General features: G+C 37.3%; 1 protein-coding gene across 1 annotated transcript in view; it reads right to left on the bottom strand.

Annotated features, from left to right (window-relative positions):
• The window catches only part of LOC107655886 (zinc finger CCHC domain-containing protein 7-like), a 55,361-nt gene that overhangs the window by 11,124 nt on the left and 22,608 nt on the right, over window positions 1-21,629 (bottom strand). Inside the window, exons 3-6 of the mRNA XM_016443502.1 lie at window positions 8,598-8,656; window positions 8,310-8,435; window positions 7,278-7,448; window positions 4,718-4,753 (exon numbers count right to left, since the gene is read on the bottom strand). Of these exons, the coding sequence (XP_016298988.1) occupies window positions 4,718-4,753; window positions 7,278-7,448; window positions 8,310-8,435; window positions 8,598-8,656 (392 nt within the window). The remainder of the gene's footprint in view (window positions 1-4,717; window positions 4,754-7,277; window positions 7,449-8,309; window positions 8,436-8,597; window positions 8,657-21,629) is intronic.

Raw genomic sequence — 21,629 nt, 5'->3', positions numbered from 1 at the left:
TTAGACTTGCATTTGCGTTTGTAATTTGTTATTTTGTTTTCAGAATTGTGATTTTCTTTGCACTTCTCGGCCACCGTACAATACTGCTACAAGCCCAAATAACAAACATCTACTTAAGCATTTTGAGGTTTTTCCTCCAGGTGGCGACAGCACACAACATTCACACAGCATGACGACACATAAAAAAAATCACACTGGTCACAGTTCATCAACAGAAAAGCAACATACAACTAAAATAAAAAATACGAAATATTTATATAAACATTTTTCTGAAAGAAAATATTCAGCAAGGATGCATTAAATTGCTCAAAAATTTACAGTAAAGACTACATTGTTACAAAAGGTTTATATTTCAAATAAATGCTGATCTTTTGAACTAGCCTATGTTAATATTTATTAAAGAATCCTGAAATAACGTATCATGGTTTCCACAAAAATACTAAGCAGCACAACTGTTTTTAACATTGATGTCAATAAGAATTGTTTCTTGCGCACCAAATCAGCATATTAGAATGATTTCTGAAGAATCATGTGACACTGAAGACTTGAAGTAATGACCGCTGAAAATTCAGTTTTGCGATTACAGGAGTAAATTACATTTTAAAATATACTAAAATAGAAAACAGTTATTTAAAATGGTAAGAATAGTTCACAATCTTGCTGTTTTTACTGTATTTTCGATCAAATAAATGCAGCCTTGATAACATCAGAATCAAATTCACTGAATGCATTCAAATGAAATCCTCGATTCAAGTTCACAAGCACACTTTCATAGTAACTTCTCAACAGATTCAAACTCTTCTTGCCCTAAACTCTGATGTCTTGTGCTGACAGATCCACACAGGAATCACACTCTTAAAAAGCTCAGCAGCATAACACCAGTGTGAGAAAGAACAGCTTTATCCAAGTGCTGTGGTTTGACATTTTCACTGAACTGTTCCCACGGGAGTTTAATCGATATAAACTGTGTCAGATGCTTCTCTCTGTCTCATGGACAGAGCACCTCTTCACTATATGAGAGAAGGGATCATTACATTCACAAATGTCTACCTGGCAACCAATGAAAACGTTCTATTGATTTATAATCATTACAGAAAAAGATTTACAATTACATTTTTACATTTATACCTTAAGTTGCTAAATGGCCCAAATCAAAAAATAAAACCCCCTCAAAACTCACTATGATATTCTGATTCCTAGATATGACCTGGGCCCTTTTTCAGTGCAAGCCTACTGGATTTCTTTTGTCCATTTTATACCAGGCAAAATCTTAAACGGGTCATATTATTAAATTGCAACAAGAAAGAAAAATAATTTTATTGCCTTAATTTATGAATCACTTTTCTTCTAAGAGGATTTTACAGTAATATTTGTCCTTGAAGTACTGCTGTAGTACAACATCTATATCAGTAGATGGTGCCGTGTGTCTATCACACCAACATATATAAATGCATGTAGATATTTACAAACTATATATATTTGCTACCCATTTAAACATTTGCACAGGATGATTCCAGACCTTTCTATCACCCAATGGCATAAAGGTGTAACTAAATGTACATCTATCTGCAAAAGAAATTTACAAATTTTCCAGCTAACACTGAATTCATCATTAGGTTTTTGGACCATATTTGGCTTGGTCTTACTGAATAATATTCAGAAATGTTTATATTGACAGCAAAACCATTTCTCTTTATTGCTGACTTTCTTCGAAAAATCACTTGATCGCTTTGAAGCTGTATGTCCCTCATACATTTCACTTGTGCTAATGATTCAATTAATTTTCATTACAGTGCAAAGGATTATTAGGCTGATCAGTTTGAGGAAAGGAGGGATTTTAAAAAGAAGTTTTAAAAATGGTAATTGCTCACCAATATCCTCTTAAAAGGTTTGGAATCCGTATCCCCTTCAGACCCGTAATATCTGAACCAAAAAATAAAAGTTCTGTAGCGCCTTGCTAAATGTACCACAAAAATGTATCTAGTTGTGTGTGTGTGTACAGAACATTCTTAAAACTGTATTTTAAAGATAATATTTGATTTACCTTGTTGAGTAAGTTAAGTTCTTACAGACGTACAACAGTTGCGTTTGTTAAATGAAAACTGAACCAAAGAACAGCATAATCGCACCAAACAGAAAATTTGGCCCAGACACCACATTTGCTTTGTAAAACTTTCACTCTTTGCATAGCTTCTGTGAACACTCGCACTTCTTTCTGTCTGTCTCCTTTGGGTTTTGTGGCAAACTTAGACACACACACACACACACACACACACACACAGAGTATAAACAGACCCAGTAGAAAGGGACTGGTCTGACAGAATGCCTTTTCACACCTGACTGGGCCTAGCATAGGGCGACAGGCCACAGCTCCCAAAGCACAACACACACACACTCACACACTCACACACAGGGGTATCTGTACTGTATTTAACTTTGAGCCCTCTAGACTCCAGGATAGTTTAAAGGCCTTAAAGACCGTCTGTTGAGGGTGACTCAATTTAAGTACCTACACACACAAACAGAACCAGGGCAGGACCCAGAGGATGAAAGTAATGCTCAAGCAGATGGACTCAGCCCAGCAGAACCAAGTGGACCCGCAGGAAACCATCACACGCTATTTTACGCCATTATAAAGCCTACAGACTCAGGAAAGTCCACATATGTCATCCACGGAGGCGCAGGGCACCGGACAGCAATTCACTGTGACAGCAAATGGTCTTTTAACCTAGATATAACTATTTTTTTGGGGGTGTGACAAAATAGTTACCACTGATTATAACAATGATTTTAATTACACTACTGTAAAATATTTAATACTGGATCTCTTTCAAACTGTTTAAATCGCCCTGCATTCTTTCTGCTTTTTTTCTTTCTTTCTTTCTTTCTTTCATTCGGTGCATCTCATCTTGTTTTTGATTTAAAATCAAGATTTTAAATTGGACATCACATGCACCAAAATTGTACCAACACAGTATCAAAACTGGGTTGCACTTTATTTTAAGGTGACATTGTTACGGTCTAATATTACACAAATAATTATTATTTTTTAAATAATTAACTGCATGCACTTACTATAGGGTTAGTGTTAGGATTAGGGTTAGTTGCTGGTAATTATGTATAATGTATTATTTTTACTATAGTAAGTACATGTAACATTTAACTATGTTACCAATTATTTTATCTTACAAAAATTAAAATGTCAAAATATATTAAATATATTTCAGACATGCATTAATATTACCAAGCATAAGCCTGTCAACATAGAAAATTATCCACATGCTGAATATGAAAATTGATATTATATTATATTATTCTAAACAATTATAGTAAACAACAGCAGCAGAAGCTAATATCCGAGCCTGTAAAACTAAATTAGACAATTTGTCTTTAATTGTAAGAAATTATAATTTTTTAATTATATTTTATTTTAGTGAATTACATTTTTTCTAAATTGTATTTATATACTTTTTTTTTTTCCTTGCAGTCCACAACCTTAATAAGAATAAAACGGTGACCCACCAGAAACAATGGCATCAATTTAACACAGTTTTACTGTACAAACAATAACTGTAATAACTATGGTAGTTTGGCAGAAACAACAGATACCATGACACGCTTTTCAAAGAGGGATAATAATAATAATATCCGTTTCCTTCTTTGTGCCATGAACTTAATTGGTACAAACTCAGGAAACACTATTTTTATTTAACACTGAGGGAAGAAATCAAAAAGCTCAGAAACAGTGAAAGTGAGAAAGATTTTTTTTTAAAGACTTTTAACCCTCCAACGCAGCTCTTTAACAGCCCTAGAGGCTACATTTTCTTTTCATTCCACCTTTCTTTTTTCTCTGTCTCCAGTCTGCCACCCCGCGCACCAGGCTAGTGCTAACGATCTGGCCTTTTCATTAGGAAGCCTAGCTAATTAGACTGTGTGTGTGTGTGACGGGTCGAGTGACTGCTCGGCGCAGCGCGATGCTGGCAGCCCATTTCATGCTTTATCACGTCTTTTAATTGACAAACAACCTGCTCTTTTCTCTTAGGCTGAGGTCTATATTCCAGGAGTCTGAGCGGATGTGTGTGTGTGTGTGTGTGCAGATGTTCCAGCGCGCCCCTTGACGTTTAGCTGTGTGTGTGACTGTCACATGCCTTCTCACCCTGGTGGATCTTTGGGGAGAAAATGCTCAGTGAGTTTGCCAATTAACCACTTTCAGATTGTTCTGTGACAAAACACATACACACAGATGCAAATACTGAGTAAAGCACACAGCGACCCAACAGAACTCATGTAAACAAATGTTGTCTATTTAAAGAATCACAAATATCTCTGAGACATTTTTAAATTCATTGTATCAAGAGACTTTATACACTTCAACACAAGTCTAGTTTTTAAAGCAACCCTTTGTGGTGAATGAAAGCTGACTTCTCCTCTGCTCAGACACTCCGTCAGGAGTCCACCATTCATACATGTCCACACAAAGGCAAAACCAGCAGTACGCATGGAAGCCACAATAATGTCTAATAGTGCTCATGATGAATCTGTGTGTTTATACATGTGAGGTTTTATTACACACAAATGAGTGTTGGCTTCACTCTATTATTTGAGATGTTTAACACATAAGGTCACCTGGAATTCCTTCAGGCAGACTCTCTATGAATTCACACAGAACTTGTCCTCACATTTTATATGAGAAACACAGAAACACATGAAAGCTTACCGTAATGTGATACTGTCTCCAGATTTCTGGGCAAGCCTGTTGAGAACAGAAAAAAGACAATGAGAAAACCCAATATTTACATGAAATGAAAGTCTGGCAGTTCAAAAACACAAGAAAAAATAACCACACAAAGGTTTATGTTTTTTTTTTTAATCTAAGGAGTGCTTCAGACACCCATTAGGACATGAATTCGAGACATTCCCCTTTTCTTTTTAGCATTGTTTCTTTTCGTTATTGATCTACTATATACTTCCAAGCTTTGTTTTTTATCTTTGATTAAATGTACTGCAGAAGCAAAAAGTGAAACCTTTTAGGGCCTAATTGGAAAAACTTCACATAAACTCTATTTATAAAAGTAAACCAGTTTATGAAAGTAAATTTGTAAATATAATATGAAATTGATAAGGCAGATGCACAAAATAAAAGAAGATGAGAGACGAGATGAGAAGAAGTGGAGATTAAATAAGAGGAGAGAATGAGAGAAAAGACAGGACAATGAGAGAAGAGAAGAGAAGAGAAGAGAAGAGAAGAGAAGAGAAGAGAAGAGAAGAGAAGAGAAGAGGAAAAAAGACAAAGGAAATGGAACAGGGAAAATGAAAAAGAAAAATGTAACAGGAAAAAGAAATAAATGAACTGAAAAGGAAAGGACAATAGTAGGATAAGAAAAAGGTGCAGTGTTGACAGCTCAAGCCGCCTCAACAGACACTGAGCGAGGGTGCTGTGAGCTTCCTACATCTCTCTGAAAATTGAAAGTGCTGAGGGCACAGCAGCTGGACTCATTTATACAGTTAGCTTTTCATTTAACCCCACCTGAGAGCCCCCTGTAGGGTTTACCCTGCTGAGTGTATTGAAGGAAACATTCAAAATCGCTAAGAATCTGCTTTTCTTTCCCTCACTCGCTGTGACAAGAGGATACAGCAGTGAAGCTATTAAAAACATTTCCATACTGCCAAATACCAAAGCTGTTGTTTTGAACTTCCAGACTTGTTTTATTATTATTATTAATTAAAGTGACTGCCCTTACGGTGTTGTTCTTTTTCTAAGGACAGTTTACTGCCTATTGGTTGTCTAAAACCATTGGAGCTTTGACAAAATGACTACATTTTTATAAACCCAAATATAGGAGGTGCTTTGATTGGGGGGAAATAAAAGTCTTTTGAACACTAAGGAACATCAGACAAATATTGAAGCCAATTTGAAGCAAAGTTCACATTTTCACATCCAAATCAGCTTTGTGGCAAATTAAACACAAATAGTGTTTACAAGGGAACATGTTATCAGGGTGATTAGTGTTACAAAAACGCCAAACATGGAAAAAAGGTTTTGCAATAGTTCAAAGTAATAAAATAACGGTAACAGTGAAACCATATAAGGAGAGAACATAAAAAAAAAACAATCATGCAATAATTTTTAACTGAATATCTGAATATTTTTGAGGCTGAATATCTGTTCAGACTAAATTCAGTAATTTTCATACCCTAAATATGTAACAAATATGTAAATATGAAGAACTGAGGTCATTCATTACGAAGAAGTATGTTACAGTGAGCCAGAAACCGTAAAGTAAATGAACTGATATTTGTTAACTCTCAGAGTTCATTAACGAACGCCACATAGCAGTTTTTGAGACTGCTGTAATTATAGATTATAAGCATAATTAAAAGTCATGTGCTGGCGGCTGAAGAATTGTTTGTTCAGCTAACCAGTAAGATTAACTAGGGTCTGCATTCTATATTTACTTCTTATTCTAGATTCATAATCAATTAGAAATCTTAGAGGGATGATGGCCACTGTGATTGTTATCATCTGATGTGAGAACTTACTGAGACTAGATAATCAGAAAAACTTCTTACTTTGACTAATAGAATGCAGCAGAATATCTTGAAGCAGCACTGTTTAACTGTGCCCAAAACCTAAATGTGTTTGTTTGTCATGTTATGCATGAATGGGGCCAATTTCGTTTCAATTAAAACTATGCCAAAATTATATTAAAACCATTTCCAAATCACAAGACAACAAAAGATGAACAAACTCAACTAGCTTTTACGGTGAGGGAATGTGTTCTTGTGTTCAAAAACACCACTGAACAGAATGCAGGGCTACTATTTTTAACTGAATCTTATCATTAAAATAAAAATCAACACTCATTGCGTGAGATGCTGGGGAAAAAAAACAATGCAAGACCAGGGGTCAAAGAAAAATATAGTTTACTGCACTAATTGATCCTGACTTATCTCTAATTATAAAAAAATTTTCCGACCTTTGTTTTAACAAGATATATCTTTTCTTTTTTCATCTCTCCTGCAGTTTCTAAAAGTAACATTTTGACTTGTTTCTCTTCCTCCCCCATTTCTGTCTCTCTCGGTGGGGTTGTTGTTGGGGGTGACGAGTGGAGCGTGTGTCCCACTCACAGCCTGTGAAGCGTCTGTCTTAATGAGAGAAAGAATGGCCCAGGAGATAGACACACAACACACAATACACTCCAAACCCAACACACACACAGAGACACATCTCAGCTCCATGGTCCACACAACACCAACACACACACAGCACTACTCACGTCAAAGAAATGTCCGGTCATGTCACAGCGGTGGCAGCGTTTGTGCCAGTAAGCTCTCTCCAGACAGTTGTCATTGGTGTGGCCGGGCAGTGAGCAGTTAGAACAGTAACGGTTTGGACAGATCCTCAGAAAGTGTCCCTGAAGCCCACATAATGAGCAGCATGACACCTTCTGCTCATAAACACACACACACACTCTAAGTCACAATAAGGACAACTATGACACTATAAAGTTGGCATATGACATTGTCTTACAGCATTAAAAGAAGACAACTTTATTTTTAGGTTAGATTTCTTTTTTTAAAGAATTATAAAGTGTATTGTATCATGGTGAATATCAAAGATTTGTAATTATAATAATAATAGCAGTAAAAAAATAACTACACTAAATATCCGTTTCTACTGCTATTTTGTGCAAATAATATATAATATAACAATGTTCAAAACAGATTAAATCTGAAAGACCACTTTACAAACTTACAACTTGTTATAGTTTATACCAGGGTAATTTAACCTTTTAGCCTAAAGGAGCATGCTCAATTTTTATAGCTTTTTTTTTTGTATTAAGGAAGTAGACAATAGCATGGTAACAGCACATATCATGATATTCTTAAAGATATTATACTTCAATGTATCTGTGCTGAATAAAAGTATTAATTTCTTTCTTAAAATGTTATTGACCCCAAAATTTTGAATGGTAGAGTACAAATAACCATTAAGTAACTGATAATTATAACAATCCAGTGAATTAAAATGATATATGCAACCGTTCAACACTTATCTTATACAAAAACTTTGATCCAAAATGCATTGTTAACCATTTTTATTTCAATCCAGTTGTCTAAAATTCAGTTTTGATCATTCAATCGCAGCATTTTGTTAAAGTGGCTAAATTGTATAGTTGACAGTTTTTCTGGGCTAATGCGTACTATAGGTGTCAGCAGTTCATTGAGTGGAAATAACGGGATTTTGATCTTTGCTGTGGGGCAGGTGACTATAGTGTAGACATAGTGACGGGTGGATAATGATGTACCTTTGGTGCGGGGCAGTTTCTGGAGAGATGGCCAGACTTTTTGCAGTTGTGACACGTGATGGATTTTTCATTGTAGTAACGGTTTGAAACACGCCTCGGGCCAAACCCTTTATTAGAGATCTGAGCCTACACACACACACACACACACACACACACAGACAAAAATCACCTCCTATGAAAGACGATCCATAAAAATAACAATTATTTTCTGTTTAATAAAAAGTATGTTATAAAATTCCAGTATTTTCTTTCATTCATTTCAGATTTGACAAAAAAATGCAACATTACCTCTTTATCCTTTTCTGATACAGCCCAGATCTGTTTATTCTCTTCATCATTTGCATGTTCTACAAAAAAAGATCAGTACATGAGAAAAACAAACTGAAACCATCAACATGAAATTAGATAAAACTTCAATAAGAGATTGTGTGATTATGTGTGTGTGTGGATGAAACAAGAGGCCCACTCCCCTAATTTGACCTTTTTTTTTTTTAGCTCATTCTCAAGAGACAGAGAGACAGTTACTACAGCAATACACAGCTGCACATCAGCACACACTGAATTAAAATACACCACACACACATACATACATACATACATACAGAACACAAACAAAAACTCCACCGAGTCCAAAGTAATGAAAATACACAAAACATCTTGCAGGGAACTGACCAGAGCTGACCAGGGTCATCAAAATCAGCATGATACCAACAATCACTGATGCTAGTTTAGTGTGTCACATTCTACTTGCACTGAAAAATGATACTGATTCATGAAACACAATTTGAAGTCATATTTTCACAGGCAAAAAACACACGCACACAATTACAGATATCCACACTTACAGGCAAAATAATTACAATAACATATACGTTCATTCATTAATGTGTTTGCTTTTTTAAATCTACACACCCAACACATCGCAACAATGCCCCCAAGCATCCCCGAGGACCCCCAAGTACAATAAACAGGAAACATTTCCTTTAATCCTGATGCCCCCCTTCTTTCTCTCTCTCACAGATACACACACACACACACACACACACACACACACACACACCTCCGTGTCTCTACGTGGGGGAAATGCCTTGTCAGTCACGGCCCAGCAATCACACAAAGCCAGAGAAAGGAGGACCTCACTATGGTAATCCTGCCAGGCCTATTCACAATGACACACACACACACACACACACACACACACCAAAGATACTATAATGTACTTCTCATATGAATATTAGGAATATTTTCATAAATCCACACAGTTTTCACATCAAATCCCCCTCAAACACTAAAATAAAACAGTATGTGGAGTTTTTCCAATTGGCATCCACACAAAATATACACCACCACCAGAGGGGGTGCTAGAGAGTAAGCCACATTCAACATCACAAAAAACCTTGCACTTTCAATACAGCCAGACCAAGATGGAAGGATGAAACGTAGAGCAAGGGAGGGGGGAATAGTGGAATAGCGACAGATGCTAGTCTCATAGGTACTTTCAATACAGCCAGACCAAGATGGAAGGATGAAAAGTAGAGCAAGGGAGGGGGGAATAGTGGAATAGCGACAGATGCTAGTCTCATAGGTATGCTAATTAACATAGAACCAACAAATAAAAATATGAGGTGTGCGCGCAGGGTGCAACTTCATCAATGTGTGTGTTTTAATGAATTCCAGCTGACTAATAGTCTGAGAGAGAAGAAAGCTGGCGTGCGCCCGGCCACTAGCATTGGGTCCATGGAGGACAAAACGGGTGTGTAGGAGAAACTAATTAACCATGAACACAAGCTCCCATTAGAGAGAAAGAGACTGAGACACTATTCTGACTTTAAGAGTACTCTGTGTGTAGGGAACAGGCCATGTGAAGGCGTATCTCAAAACACAAACTGTCTGGGACTCTCTGAGTGTTTCCTCTCACAGCTGAATCACAGTCCTGAACTAAACTGCTACTAAAACTTCTTAATGGGATCCTCCTTGGAAAATTCATTTAGCCAGTTCTGAAGTGAACATGAGGCCACAAAGAATGCCATAGTCAATATACAGGACCATTCGGAATATATATATTTTTTTTAAATCTTATGCTCACCAAGGCTGCATTTATTTGATCAAATACAGAAAAACTGTTTTTTTTTTTAAATAACTGTTTTCTATTTTAATATACTCATGTGATAGCTAAGCCAAATTTTCAGCAGCCTTTACTTTAAGTCTTCAGTGTCACACGATCCTTCAAAAATCATTCTCTTATGCTGATTTGGTGCTTAAGGAACACCTGTTGTCATTATCAATGTTGAAAATAGTTACTGCTTAATATCGTTTGGAAACTGTGATACATTTGTTTTCAGATTTCTTTGACAAATAGAAAGTTCAAAAGAGCGGCTTTAATTTAAGATAGAAATATTAGAAATCCTTCTATCATTATAAATGTCTTTACTGTGACTGTTAATGACTTTACTGCATCCTAGCTGAATATAAAAGTATTAATTTATTTAAAAAAACCTTTTTGGCCCCAAACTTTTGAACATTAGTACAATTTTTATAATATCCATTAAAAACATTTATGCAGAAACCTTTATGCAGAAACATAAAGAATTATGGTTCATCATAAATAATTGAAATTAGGGTGGTGTGGCATAGTGGTTAAAAACTTGGTCAGGTTGTAGGTTTAAACCCCACCCCCCAAAGCCAATTGGTGCTGTCAGTCACGTCCTTTGGTTCTAGTGCCACATGGCATTTAGGTTAAAGTGATTGGCCCAAAACAGATCTGACCACCCATGAGCCAGCAAATATGGCATATTTGAAATTGCATACTACTATGGGGTCAAGCAGCAGCCAATCAAGAGCCTTTGGGCCAGTTTTACTAACAGCTTGCACCAGCTCAAACCATCTTTTGGTGTTAAAATAGTACTGTCAGGTTTTACTAAAGACGCGCAGTGACGAATTAGCGCTGAAAATGCGTGGACACAGTTATTTTTGCGCCTGACCTTACTGAATATGCATTTCTAGGAGTTTCCCTTTCAGATGCAAAATTTATGGGACTAGAGTATTCAAATGAATCATGTAACGAGATTTACTAACGTTTGCGCTCGTCAAATTACGGGCATTTGCGCCATTATTTAACAGCCAAAAAAGCATGTCTTAAATTTGTTGCTAGGAGAGGCACCGCAGAGAACAGAGAGCGCATGGTAGAAGGGAGAGGATTTTTCCACACATTAATTTATTTGAAAAGAACACATTATCCGAACATATCATTTGCCAAGCCATGTTATTTTTAATTTGCTTCAGGAAATAAAGGATGACTTGGAACCCTCATCTAGGAGTCGCGCAATAACAGCTTTATCAAAACTGTTGCAACACTAAATTTTTTGGCCTCCGGTTCTTTTCAACGTACTGTGGCTTATTTCTTTCTTTATTGTTTATTCGCAACTACGCTAATTTGCACTGCACTTGGTATATTGAGTTGGTCGATATGTAAATGAGATGTTGCATCTGTGTTCTTTAATTTGCGCGTTGTTAGTAAATTACCTGCAGAAATTTCCACGCCCATCGGCGCTCTTTTGGAATTGCGCTCTTGCGCTAATTTGCCCTGTTTAGTAAAACTGGCCCTTTGGCATTAATAAGAATACTATCGGATAATTTTCTCTAGGAATTATATGGACTTGTTTAGACTGATCCATTAAATACCTATTTTGTAGGCTCACTCAGCCAGACTTCTGACTATTGGCCTAAAATTCAGTCAGCTTTGTTGTTTACAGCTTGCCGTTTTTGCATGAATTGAAGGAATTTGAGGCTACCACGATTGAGCAAGGCATTTGTAATGAGACATATTTCCAAATGAAGGAGAATATTCAACAAGGGAAGAAAAGGTTGAGCAGGATGTTATTGATTCATTGGAACTGACTGGATCATGAAAAGGGGACTTTCAATAGCATAGCAGACCTAGATCTTGATGTTGAATTGCAATCAATGGTGAAAACACTAAACCCAAATATGGACGCTGAAGATCAAGTTCACCCTCAAGAGCATCTACAAGTATATCAATGACTTTTTCAAGTTTCTTGGTTATTCACAGTTATATTACTATTAAGTGGCATTAATCTGCATAAACAACCCAATTTTAGAGAGGCTAAATCACCTACAACAGTAGCTTAAATGCGTTAAATGCTAAACGGCTATGTGGCTATTCATATTATTTTTTTTTCCTGCTCATGTGGCCTAGGTGACCTCAGCTGAAATGCGAAGTCATTTTAGAGGTAGAGAATAATATTACATATTGATACAATACTGAACAATAGTAATAAAATACATTTTCTTTTCTTTGGAACAATGTGCATTGTGCACTGATCCAGAAAGTGCATTAAAGGGACAGTTCACCAAAAAATAAAAATTGTGTAATTAATTACTCACCACCATGTTGTTCTCATGTTGCTTCTTCGAAAAAACACAAAATTCCCTCAAAACTTTCATGCTCCAAAAAAGTTTATAAAGGTGTTGCAAATGTAATCGATATGAACAGTGTCTAGCAAGCAGGTTTGAACTTATGTTTACCATATTTGAAGTGCTCCATGGGTGCATTAATCATTGTTTATATGTGAATAAAAGCCTAAATTAAAACTGTTCATCATACAAAGCATTTGTCTCTTCAGACTCTAATTAAACCAGTCAAATCATATGGTCTTCTTGAATCATGAAAGTTTTGGGGCTATGGACTTTCAATTGAGGGGCAGGCATCTCTCAGGTTTCAATAAAAATATATCTTCAACTGTGTTTTGAAGATTAATAAAAGCATTATGGCTTTGGAAGTACACAAGAGTGAGTAAATTAAGACATTTTCATTTTTTGTTTGTTTGCACAGACAGCACATGACATCCCATACCAACCAGTCACACACGCATCCATCCGGTGCACCTCTCTCCGCACTCGTCTCCCTTAACAACCTCCCTAAAGTGTAACCATTCAACCTCCTCTAGCAGACTCTACAGCACCGGGAGGGGAAACATGGGACTGAACCCTAAAAAAGCTGATCAAAGCCTCAAGCAGGCCCCGCCGTTAACCAGTTTTGCGGGCCCTTTGTGCGGTGCTGTTGACTTCTGCCACTGGGCTGGCGGAGGGAACAAAGAGAGCGGAAGAGAGGCCAGCAGTCAGATTAACACAGCCATACATAACAATGGAGCCCGAGTGTGTGTGACCCCGTGTACCTTTGTGTGTAAGGGTGTACGTTTAAGAGAGGGAGAGAGGGACAGGAGAAGTTGCTCATGTTTAGTCCCATTTTTGGTTCTTATTGCAGGACTCAACAATATAGATAGGCCGATGACCAAGGGTCAATGTAAATGTTTTGGGATAACTCACTGAACCCTCATTTCACCTATTTGGCTAACATATTATTGCTATTCAAAAGTTGTTTTTATGAAAGAAATACTCTTATTCAGCAAGGATGCATTAAATTGATCAAAACGAACCGCAAAAAAAAAATCTGTTCTTTTGAACTTTTTATTCATCTAAGAATCTTGAATGAATAAAAAAGTGCACCAACTCAGCATATTAAAATTATTTCAGCAGGATTATGCAAAGACTGACAGCCTTGGTGAGCATAAGAGACTGTGTTGTGTTGTGTTGCGTTGTGTATACACTCAATGCAGCTGTTGGTCACCGGCTAACTCGCGTTATAGTTCTGCTAATCAGCTGTCGGCCCACTATTGTCTAGAAATGTGTTGATTAATATAGAATGGCTGTCTTTCTTATTGCCTGGAGTCATGATAAAGGATGGAGCAATATGTTGGTTTAACAAACTGCAGTGATATATCTGTGCTCCAATGTCTGTGTTCAGCTAACGCATATACCATTATTGTTTGGGTCTTTACTACGTTCCGTTTCCGACAGACTGGGTCATCAGACCAATCAGAGCAGAGTAACCTCACGTAAAGGAGGGGTTTGGAAAGATGAATATTTGAATAAATCGTTTGAGAGTCGTTGAGTGATAAGGTAAATTTAAATGCATATTATAAGAAAAGGAAAGTGTTTTTTTTTACCTTTACATGTAAACCTGTTGTTCCCAAAACCAAACTATGAACCTTTTAAATAGCATAATAGGGGCACTTTAACTATAATTTAGAACTATTAAATACAATATAAATATTTACTATAAATATAAATAAATAAATGATAAAAAAACTCAAATTTTGTGGTAGAACCAGTCAAAAAGTTGGGCCAAAAATCAGAACTAAAAACTTCCTTGTTTAGCGTTGTATTGTCCAACTGATTTTTCAAGTTGTAGATAGGAAATAGATATTCCTTTGAAATAAAAAACATGGTTGTAAATAAACTTCTACACAAAACGGCACTGGTGAATAAACAGCAAGATGCAATGCAACAACCATGTACTCGACTGGCTCAGGTGCTTTTGAGGAACAACTAATCACTTGATTCACAAAGGTTTGAAAGTTAGTGCCATCAAATATTTAAATGATATTCAGAGATTGCTTGAGGCACTTAGTAATGTTCACAAGTACATCTGAATGTGCCACTTTATATCCAGTGTTTTCCATATAAACCATCATAGAAACTACCACTGTGTTATTTTAATTACTTTTTTGGCCACTCTGGTTTAATGTATTTTGGATAAACCCGCCTCCAAATGGCATGCAAAACGAACTATGTCTTGTTGCTTTCTCTTCCTGTCTAAGTGGGCGTTTCTTGGCCAGAATAAGCTGCAATGTGGACCAGACTCTTGGCCATTTAGTCAAAGGTCTGGATATGCGAGACTAGCGATACAGAGAAGGGTAAATGCCCCACAGAAGGGCAGACATGGGGGGTCAGCAGCCCTCACAGACCCCCTGACAAATACTTGACATGGACCACGGAGCAAATGCATTACGTCCCTATTCACCCTGCCTGGACCAGACCTTAATCCAATCAAACAGTGATCAAACACACACACATACACACAGCGTTCGCGCCTGCTTGACCAAAGGCATGTCTTTCTCTCCTCCTGGCCTCCATTCTCCTGTTCCTCCACTTCCTTCATCAGCTAAATAATCTCCTCGCTCATTCTCATTTCCTGTCAGAATCCATCCCTCCAAACCACTTTCATACCTTCTGTGCAGCCCTTTCACCCTGTTCATTATTTTTATGGCCTTTTTGCCATTTTTATGGAAATGATAGTAGAGAGAAAACAGGAAATGAATGGCTGGAATGGGAATAAGAAATGTTGCAAGCTAGATTCAAACACTTATTTTCCACATGAGCACCATGGCACCATCTGCTAAGCCACAACTCCATCCTCTCTGTTCCTTCATGCCATTCTATATTCTTAAAACTTTGAATCAGTCTTTGTATCAGAAATGCCAGATTTACATCCACACGGGCAATTAAACTCTTCTTGATGGAGGAGACGGAAGGCAGAATTCAAACGAGCGGTGCAGTGAAATGCATCATGGTCCGTGAACAGACCACAGTGAGTTAGGTGAGCAGTGGTGAATGTGAGTGTGAAAACCAAACAGTGTGTAACAACGCCACACTTCAAAGACAAAACACACACACAAGGGTACCTCACTACAAGAGACTGGAGATACGCATGCTTACAAACATACTCGCTAGCGTTTCACACTCGACTAAATTCAAGCATCCGGTTGGACCACAAACAGACCATGTTGGAAGAGAAGACCAGGACATGAAATCAAGCAGAAAGAGACAGACATGTTGAGACAGAGATGAAATGAGAGAGATAGAGAGAGATCTCCCTCTCGGTCAATACATCATGTACAGGTCGATTATGGATTACAGTGGCACATTTCATTTCATTTCATGCTCAGTCTTCACGTTTGCAGCACTGCTGTGGAGCCTTGCAACATGGATTACACTGATATCTCTATTGGACACATACACACAACTTTAGCACCAAAAACCACCTTTGGAACACACACACACACACACACACACACACACAAAGGCCAACATTTAAATCATTATTCACAAATGATGACCTGGAGTATGCTGGTATAAGTATGTAATAAGTATGTACAGTATTCATGATCATTTTATGATCCCTCTTTTAAAAAATAAAATAAAGATCTTGCAGATTTTGAGAAGAACTGTATAATTTGGGGCCAAAATTTGGTAAATCAACTAATTTTTGACATTTATTGTAAAAAAAAAAAAACACTTTTAAAGGTTTGAGTTAGCTGGTAGAAATTATATTTGGCTTTATATGAAAATGGAGAATAGAACATGAAAAAAGTCCTAATTTGGACAGCCAGGTAACCGACTGTCAATGAAGATGTACAGTAAGCATACCCCCAAGTCTGCCATACACTCTGACAATCAGTTCATATTACACCCACTCTGCAGGTACAACACGATAGTGGGGCATGTGGCCAAAGCGGTGCCCCCTACCCAAGATTCGGCATGGCACATGGTACTTGCTGCCACGCTCCTGGCATTCCTGACTCCCAGTTTAAAGGGGGAGGTGGGGCAGGTGGCCAAACCTGTCTGTCAATGTACCGTTGCCTCTTGCAACCCAGAGGGGGCCCAATTACTGCCCAGCGGGGCACAGTATGGCAACAGCATGGCAACCACACGGCAACCATACGCTCCAATCAGAGTGGCAGATGGGTAAGTGACAGGAGATAAGGGAAGAGAGTCACATGGGATAGAGAAAAGCACATGCACACACTCAACATGACTCTTTGTACTTGGTAATCTGATGTCAAGTTAATGAAAAAACAAAAACAAAGCCTTCAACCATAAAAAAGATACAGACAGTCCATCCAGGAGTTCACCAAAATTAAATTCTGCCATTATTTACCCTCATGTCATTCCAAACTTGTATGACTTTCCTCCCTCCGTGGAACACAAAAGAAGAAATTCTGAAGAATGTTGATGCTGCTCTTTTCAGAACAGTGACCAAGGGGCCTGCCAAGCTCAAAAAGGGACTAAAAACAAATCCAATTTTTTATTTCCAAAACTTCCACAATGTAGCTCTCAAATTCCAACTCAAATATTTCCTGTGAATAAAAACTTTCAGTCTGCTCTGGTCTATTCCTAACACTGCCAGCAGCTTCAGAAGACTCAAAATATATTATGTTAATTTATTTTAATGAAATAATTACAATAAAATACTTGACAAATAATTGTTATTTTTAAGTCTCCTGGACTAGTTTTGTGTTGATTTTGTGTCAGTTTTAGGAGCTTGATAGCCCTGCACGCTTTTGTTTGCATGGTCAAGAATGGTCTAGTTTGTGTTCCATGAAATAAAGTCACAAGGGTTTTATAATAACATGAAGTTAAAAAGTAAATACAAAACACATAATGCACAGATTTGTTATGCACTATAAACATTCACAACTCTAACTAACATCCATTTTCAAGAGTCATTACAGTAAGTTATCCGAATCCTGTAATGTAAGAAAGTGATAAAACAGGAGGAAAAAAAGAATGTAACAACAAATTATGATGCAAATAATGTATATTTGGTTTAAGGAACGTACTGGCAGTCAGGCTGAATGTGCATCGATAGAAACAGTTTGTGTGCACATGCACATCTCAGTCTCGATCAGTCACTTGTCACAGCGCTAGTCCGTGACAAACCTGCTTCAAGAGCCCACCAGAGAAATATGTCCACAGCTTGTCCTGCCATACAAATGATAACAGCACTAAGACACCATGCATATGCTTATAAATGCTAAATACTATTGATTTGTCACTTGATTTGTCACTGCAGCAGCTTTGAAGCTAGCATGGGATATATATTAGCCCGTTACTGAATATATGCAAGATACAGAAACAGCATTACTAGTCACCAATCTGTCAACATGTATATTTCAAAACTGGCATTTCAAATGTAAATTGTCTGTAATTTTACAGTGTGCTGCTTTTGCTGGTGCATATAGTGTAACGTTTGTAAAAGTGTGGTTAAAGGGGCTCATAAATGAATATTAGATATAGTTCATATTATAGGTCTCAAATTACATTCATGTTTGAAGCACAACATTTCCTGTGAAGAACAAATGTCGGTTTGTTTTTGTCTATTCCAAACACAAAGCTCTCAGTATCAGAAGACTTTGAATATATCATTAGTCACCAGTGTGTCACAATGTCAGTTCGATATTTATTCCAAAACATGCATTTCAAAACAAAACTGTATGTAAATTGTGCATTTTGCTGGCACATATGGTTTGCTATTTGAAAAAGTGTAGTAAAAGGGGCTCTTAAATCAGATCAGAATCACAGCAGTGTTAAAATATTGGTGTATCTCCTACTGTATCTTCTATATGAACGTATCCTATATCTAAAAGAAAAATGAATACTCAGACTCGGCCCGTAGAATCTCCACAGATTGCTGTTTTAAAAAACAATCATTTTAAATTGAAATGACCCTGGAAACATCCCCATCACACAACAAGCAGACTTAATATTCCAAACCTTCAGTTTTCCTTCTGCGTCCATGTACGCACAAACATACGAGAAGGAAAAATGAAATACTTAATAAAACCAGTAGCTTGCGACTTCAATTTCATTCTGATGAAAATTCTCCTCTGGGAGTGTTTTTCTATCAGGCTGAGGGGCAGATCGACTTTTCATGATTGCTATTATATGAAAAGAGATAAACACCATCATTAATCGGCTACATTCCCTTTCCCTTATCGCCGTGATAGGAGGAGAGGAGGGCTTTTCTTCCTCCCATCCAACCCACACTGTAATTAGGCCTCCCTTTCATTCACTCACTCACTAAAACGTGAACGCGCACACACAGACACACACACAAGGGATGCGAGAGACAGCAGTGTTCAGCAAATTAAAAATTTGTCATTAAGTGGAATTTACCATAATGCTATTTTATCTTCCAGCAGTTGGGAGGGGCTGATGAAGTGTGTGTGTGTATGTGTGTGTGTGATGTGTGTTTGTGTGTATGTTATGGGTCTGGTGTGTTAGGGGGTGTTTGTGGGCAGTGGGGCTTCTGTAAATTGAAAAAGCAGAACAATCCTGCCCTTTCTATCGCCCTCTTCAGTCACACACACACAGACCAAATCCATAGCCATTGGGGTAATTAAATAATAGCGCTTTAAGATTCTAATTTGTTTTTTTTTTTCTTTTCTGCCTGTGGCCCATCATTGGACTTTAGGAAAAGTGGTAACAATATAGGATGGATATAAAACAGGTGGGAACAGAAGACACACACACATACGCATTAAATATAACCTCACAAATTAGATTAGGAAACATAAAGCTGGCATTATTAAAAACGATATCTCTCTTGAATTATAATGAAAGACAATAGGAATTATTTCTACTCTTCCCACAAGAGATCCGAGAAAAAGTTGGCGGGGGGGGTCTGGGAGGCCTGCACTGTTCAGCTCGGACAACCTGGAATAAATTATGAGTTCGGGTGGGGTTCAGTTCCACCAGATTGACAGCAGGCAGCATGCGTAAAAATAACCGTTGCATTGAAACAAACACTACAAATGTGGCGTTTCCACAAACGGTGCATCAATGAATACTTCAACAAAAATCTAAATCCCCTGTTGGTAAACAGGAAGCATAAAAGAAAGACACATTTACCTTTAGTTTTTATTTCCTATAAAGTTAGAAAGCAGAGAACTAATTATTGGAGAAAATGAACCAAGTGATCATAAAACAATAATTCATGAATAGTCGCCACAGTTTATTTGTAGTAAGACTTAGACCATAATAGCCACAAATATATTAAATAAATAAATAAAAAGGATGGTTAATGGAATGTTCCTGGTTAAATACATCATGACAACTAATTCTTGAAACTGTAAACAACGCAACAAAAAATACTGACAAAACCCACTTACAATAAATGTCTACTGAGAAACAAGTTTGCCCCTCAAACTTATACAGTAAACGCATAATTGTCAACACCTACTTTTATTTCTTTATTTGAAGAAATAACTGTTGGGAGTATTTTCTGTGTATTAAACTCAGAACATTCAAATATTATAAAATGTTTAAATAGTTTCAATAAAAATACAGTTTTTCTTAAGAAAATACTAAGCTGAAGTGTCAATAAAAAAGCAGATTCTCTCAGTTCCCTAACAGATTATTTAGTATGAATTAGCATGAACATTTCTGTCCAAATACCATTATTATTTAGTGTTACTTGCTGAAATAAAACCAAGGTAATTTTTCTAAAGGGTGATTTCAGTTTCATTACTATAGCTTAGCGTTACTAATAAACGCAGACTGAGACAATATGTCTAATTTTTAAACAGTCACATTAAATTCCATCAAACAAAACGAGATTAAAAAAGGCTGAGAGATGTCAGGCGCGGAGGCGAAGGGAAGGGGAAAGACAGATGGCGGGGCTATGGCTGGGTGAAAAAGGGGTGGGGGGGGGAGGAAGCGACAGAGAAAGAGAGAGAAGGTGTAACGAGAGGGTTTGCCTGTCCATCTTCACCTCACTCTCTTCCCCAGGGCATTCCTCCCTTTCCTTCTAGCTCATTCTCCCACTCGTAATTCTCATTTATCAGGTCTTCCCTTGTTATTCCTAGCTCTTGTTTATTCATTATGTTGGTTCGCCCATTTCAGCTGTTTTCCTCCAATACAGTCAGACTATGCAGATTACTAGGAAGGCTTTTGTTTGATGTTGTTTATTTAGCATCCTTAAATGTTCAATAAAATTTCACAACATATACATCTATTTACAGTGATAATTCATGCATATTTGAAATGAAAGGATAATATGGTTTGCATACGATGACAGGCAGGACAAAATTTACTCCTCAGAAACCATTCATCTCGCCACCCATCCATCTCTCACTCACTCTAGTCATCCCTCCATCTGACTTTGTTTTTCTCAGCCTTTGACAGGTAATAACATCCAAAAGAAACCCCAACTGACAAGCCCATTTGAATGTGTGTTTAATATGATAACGATAGGTCCTCAGACCTTATACCTGACATCACAGCATCCTGCTCTCTCGCCTCTATCCATCCTTCCAATGGAAACCCTTAACAAATCCTTTCAAACTATTGCATTACAATGTTTCTAAATAAAAACAAGTAATCTATCAGTGGATGGTTCAACAAACTTCACTTTTTTGATTAAGGAGTCATGTTTGCCCCTGAAATAGATTTTGGGGACTCTTTTTTCACATTTGTGACCCTGGACCACAAAACCAGTCTTAAAGGGGTCATATGATGCAATTTCAAGTTTTCCTTTCTCTTTGGAGTGTTACAAGCTGATTGTGCATAGATAAGATCCCTGAAGTTGCAAAGACTAAAGTCTCAAAACCAAAGAGATATTCTTTATCAAAGTTAAGACTCTGCCACGCCCCCCTAAAACGGCTCGTTCTAACACAC

Source organism: Sinocyclocheilus anshuiensis, unplaced genomic scaffold, assembly GCF_001515605.1.
Source record: "Sinocyclocheilus anshuiensis isolate Anshui unplaced genomic scaffold, SAMN03320099.WGS_v1.1 scaffold85, whole genome shotgun sequence".
NCBI lineage: Eukaryota > Metazoa > Chordata > Actinopteri > Cypriniformes > Cyprinidae > Sinocyclocheilus > Sinocyclocheilus anshuiensis.
This window is presented reverse-complemented; position numbering and strand designations above follow the sequence as displayed.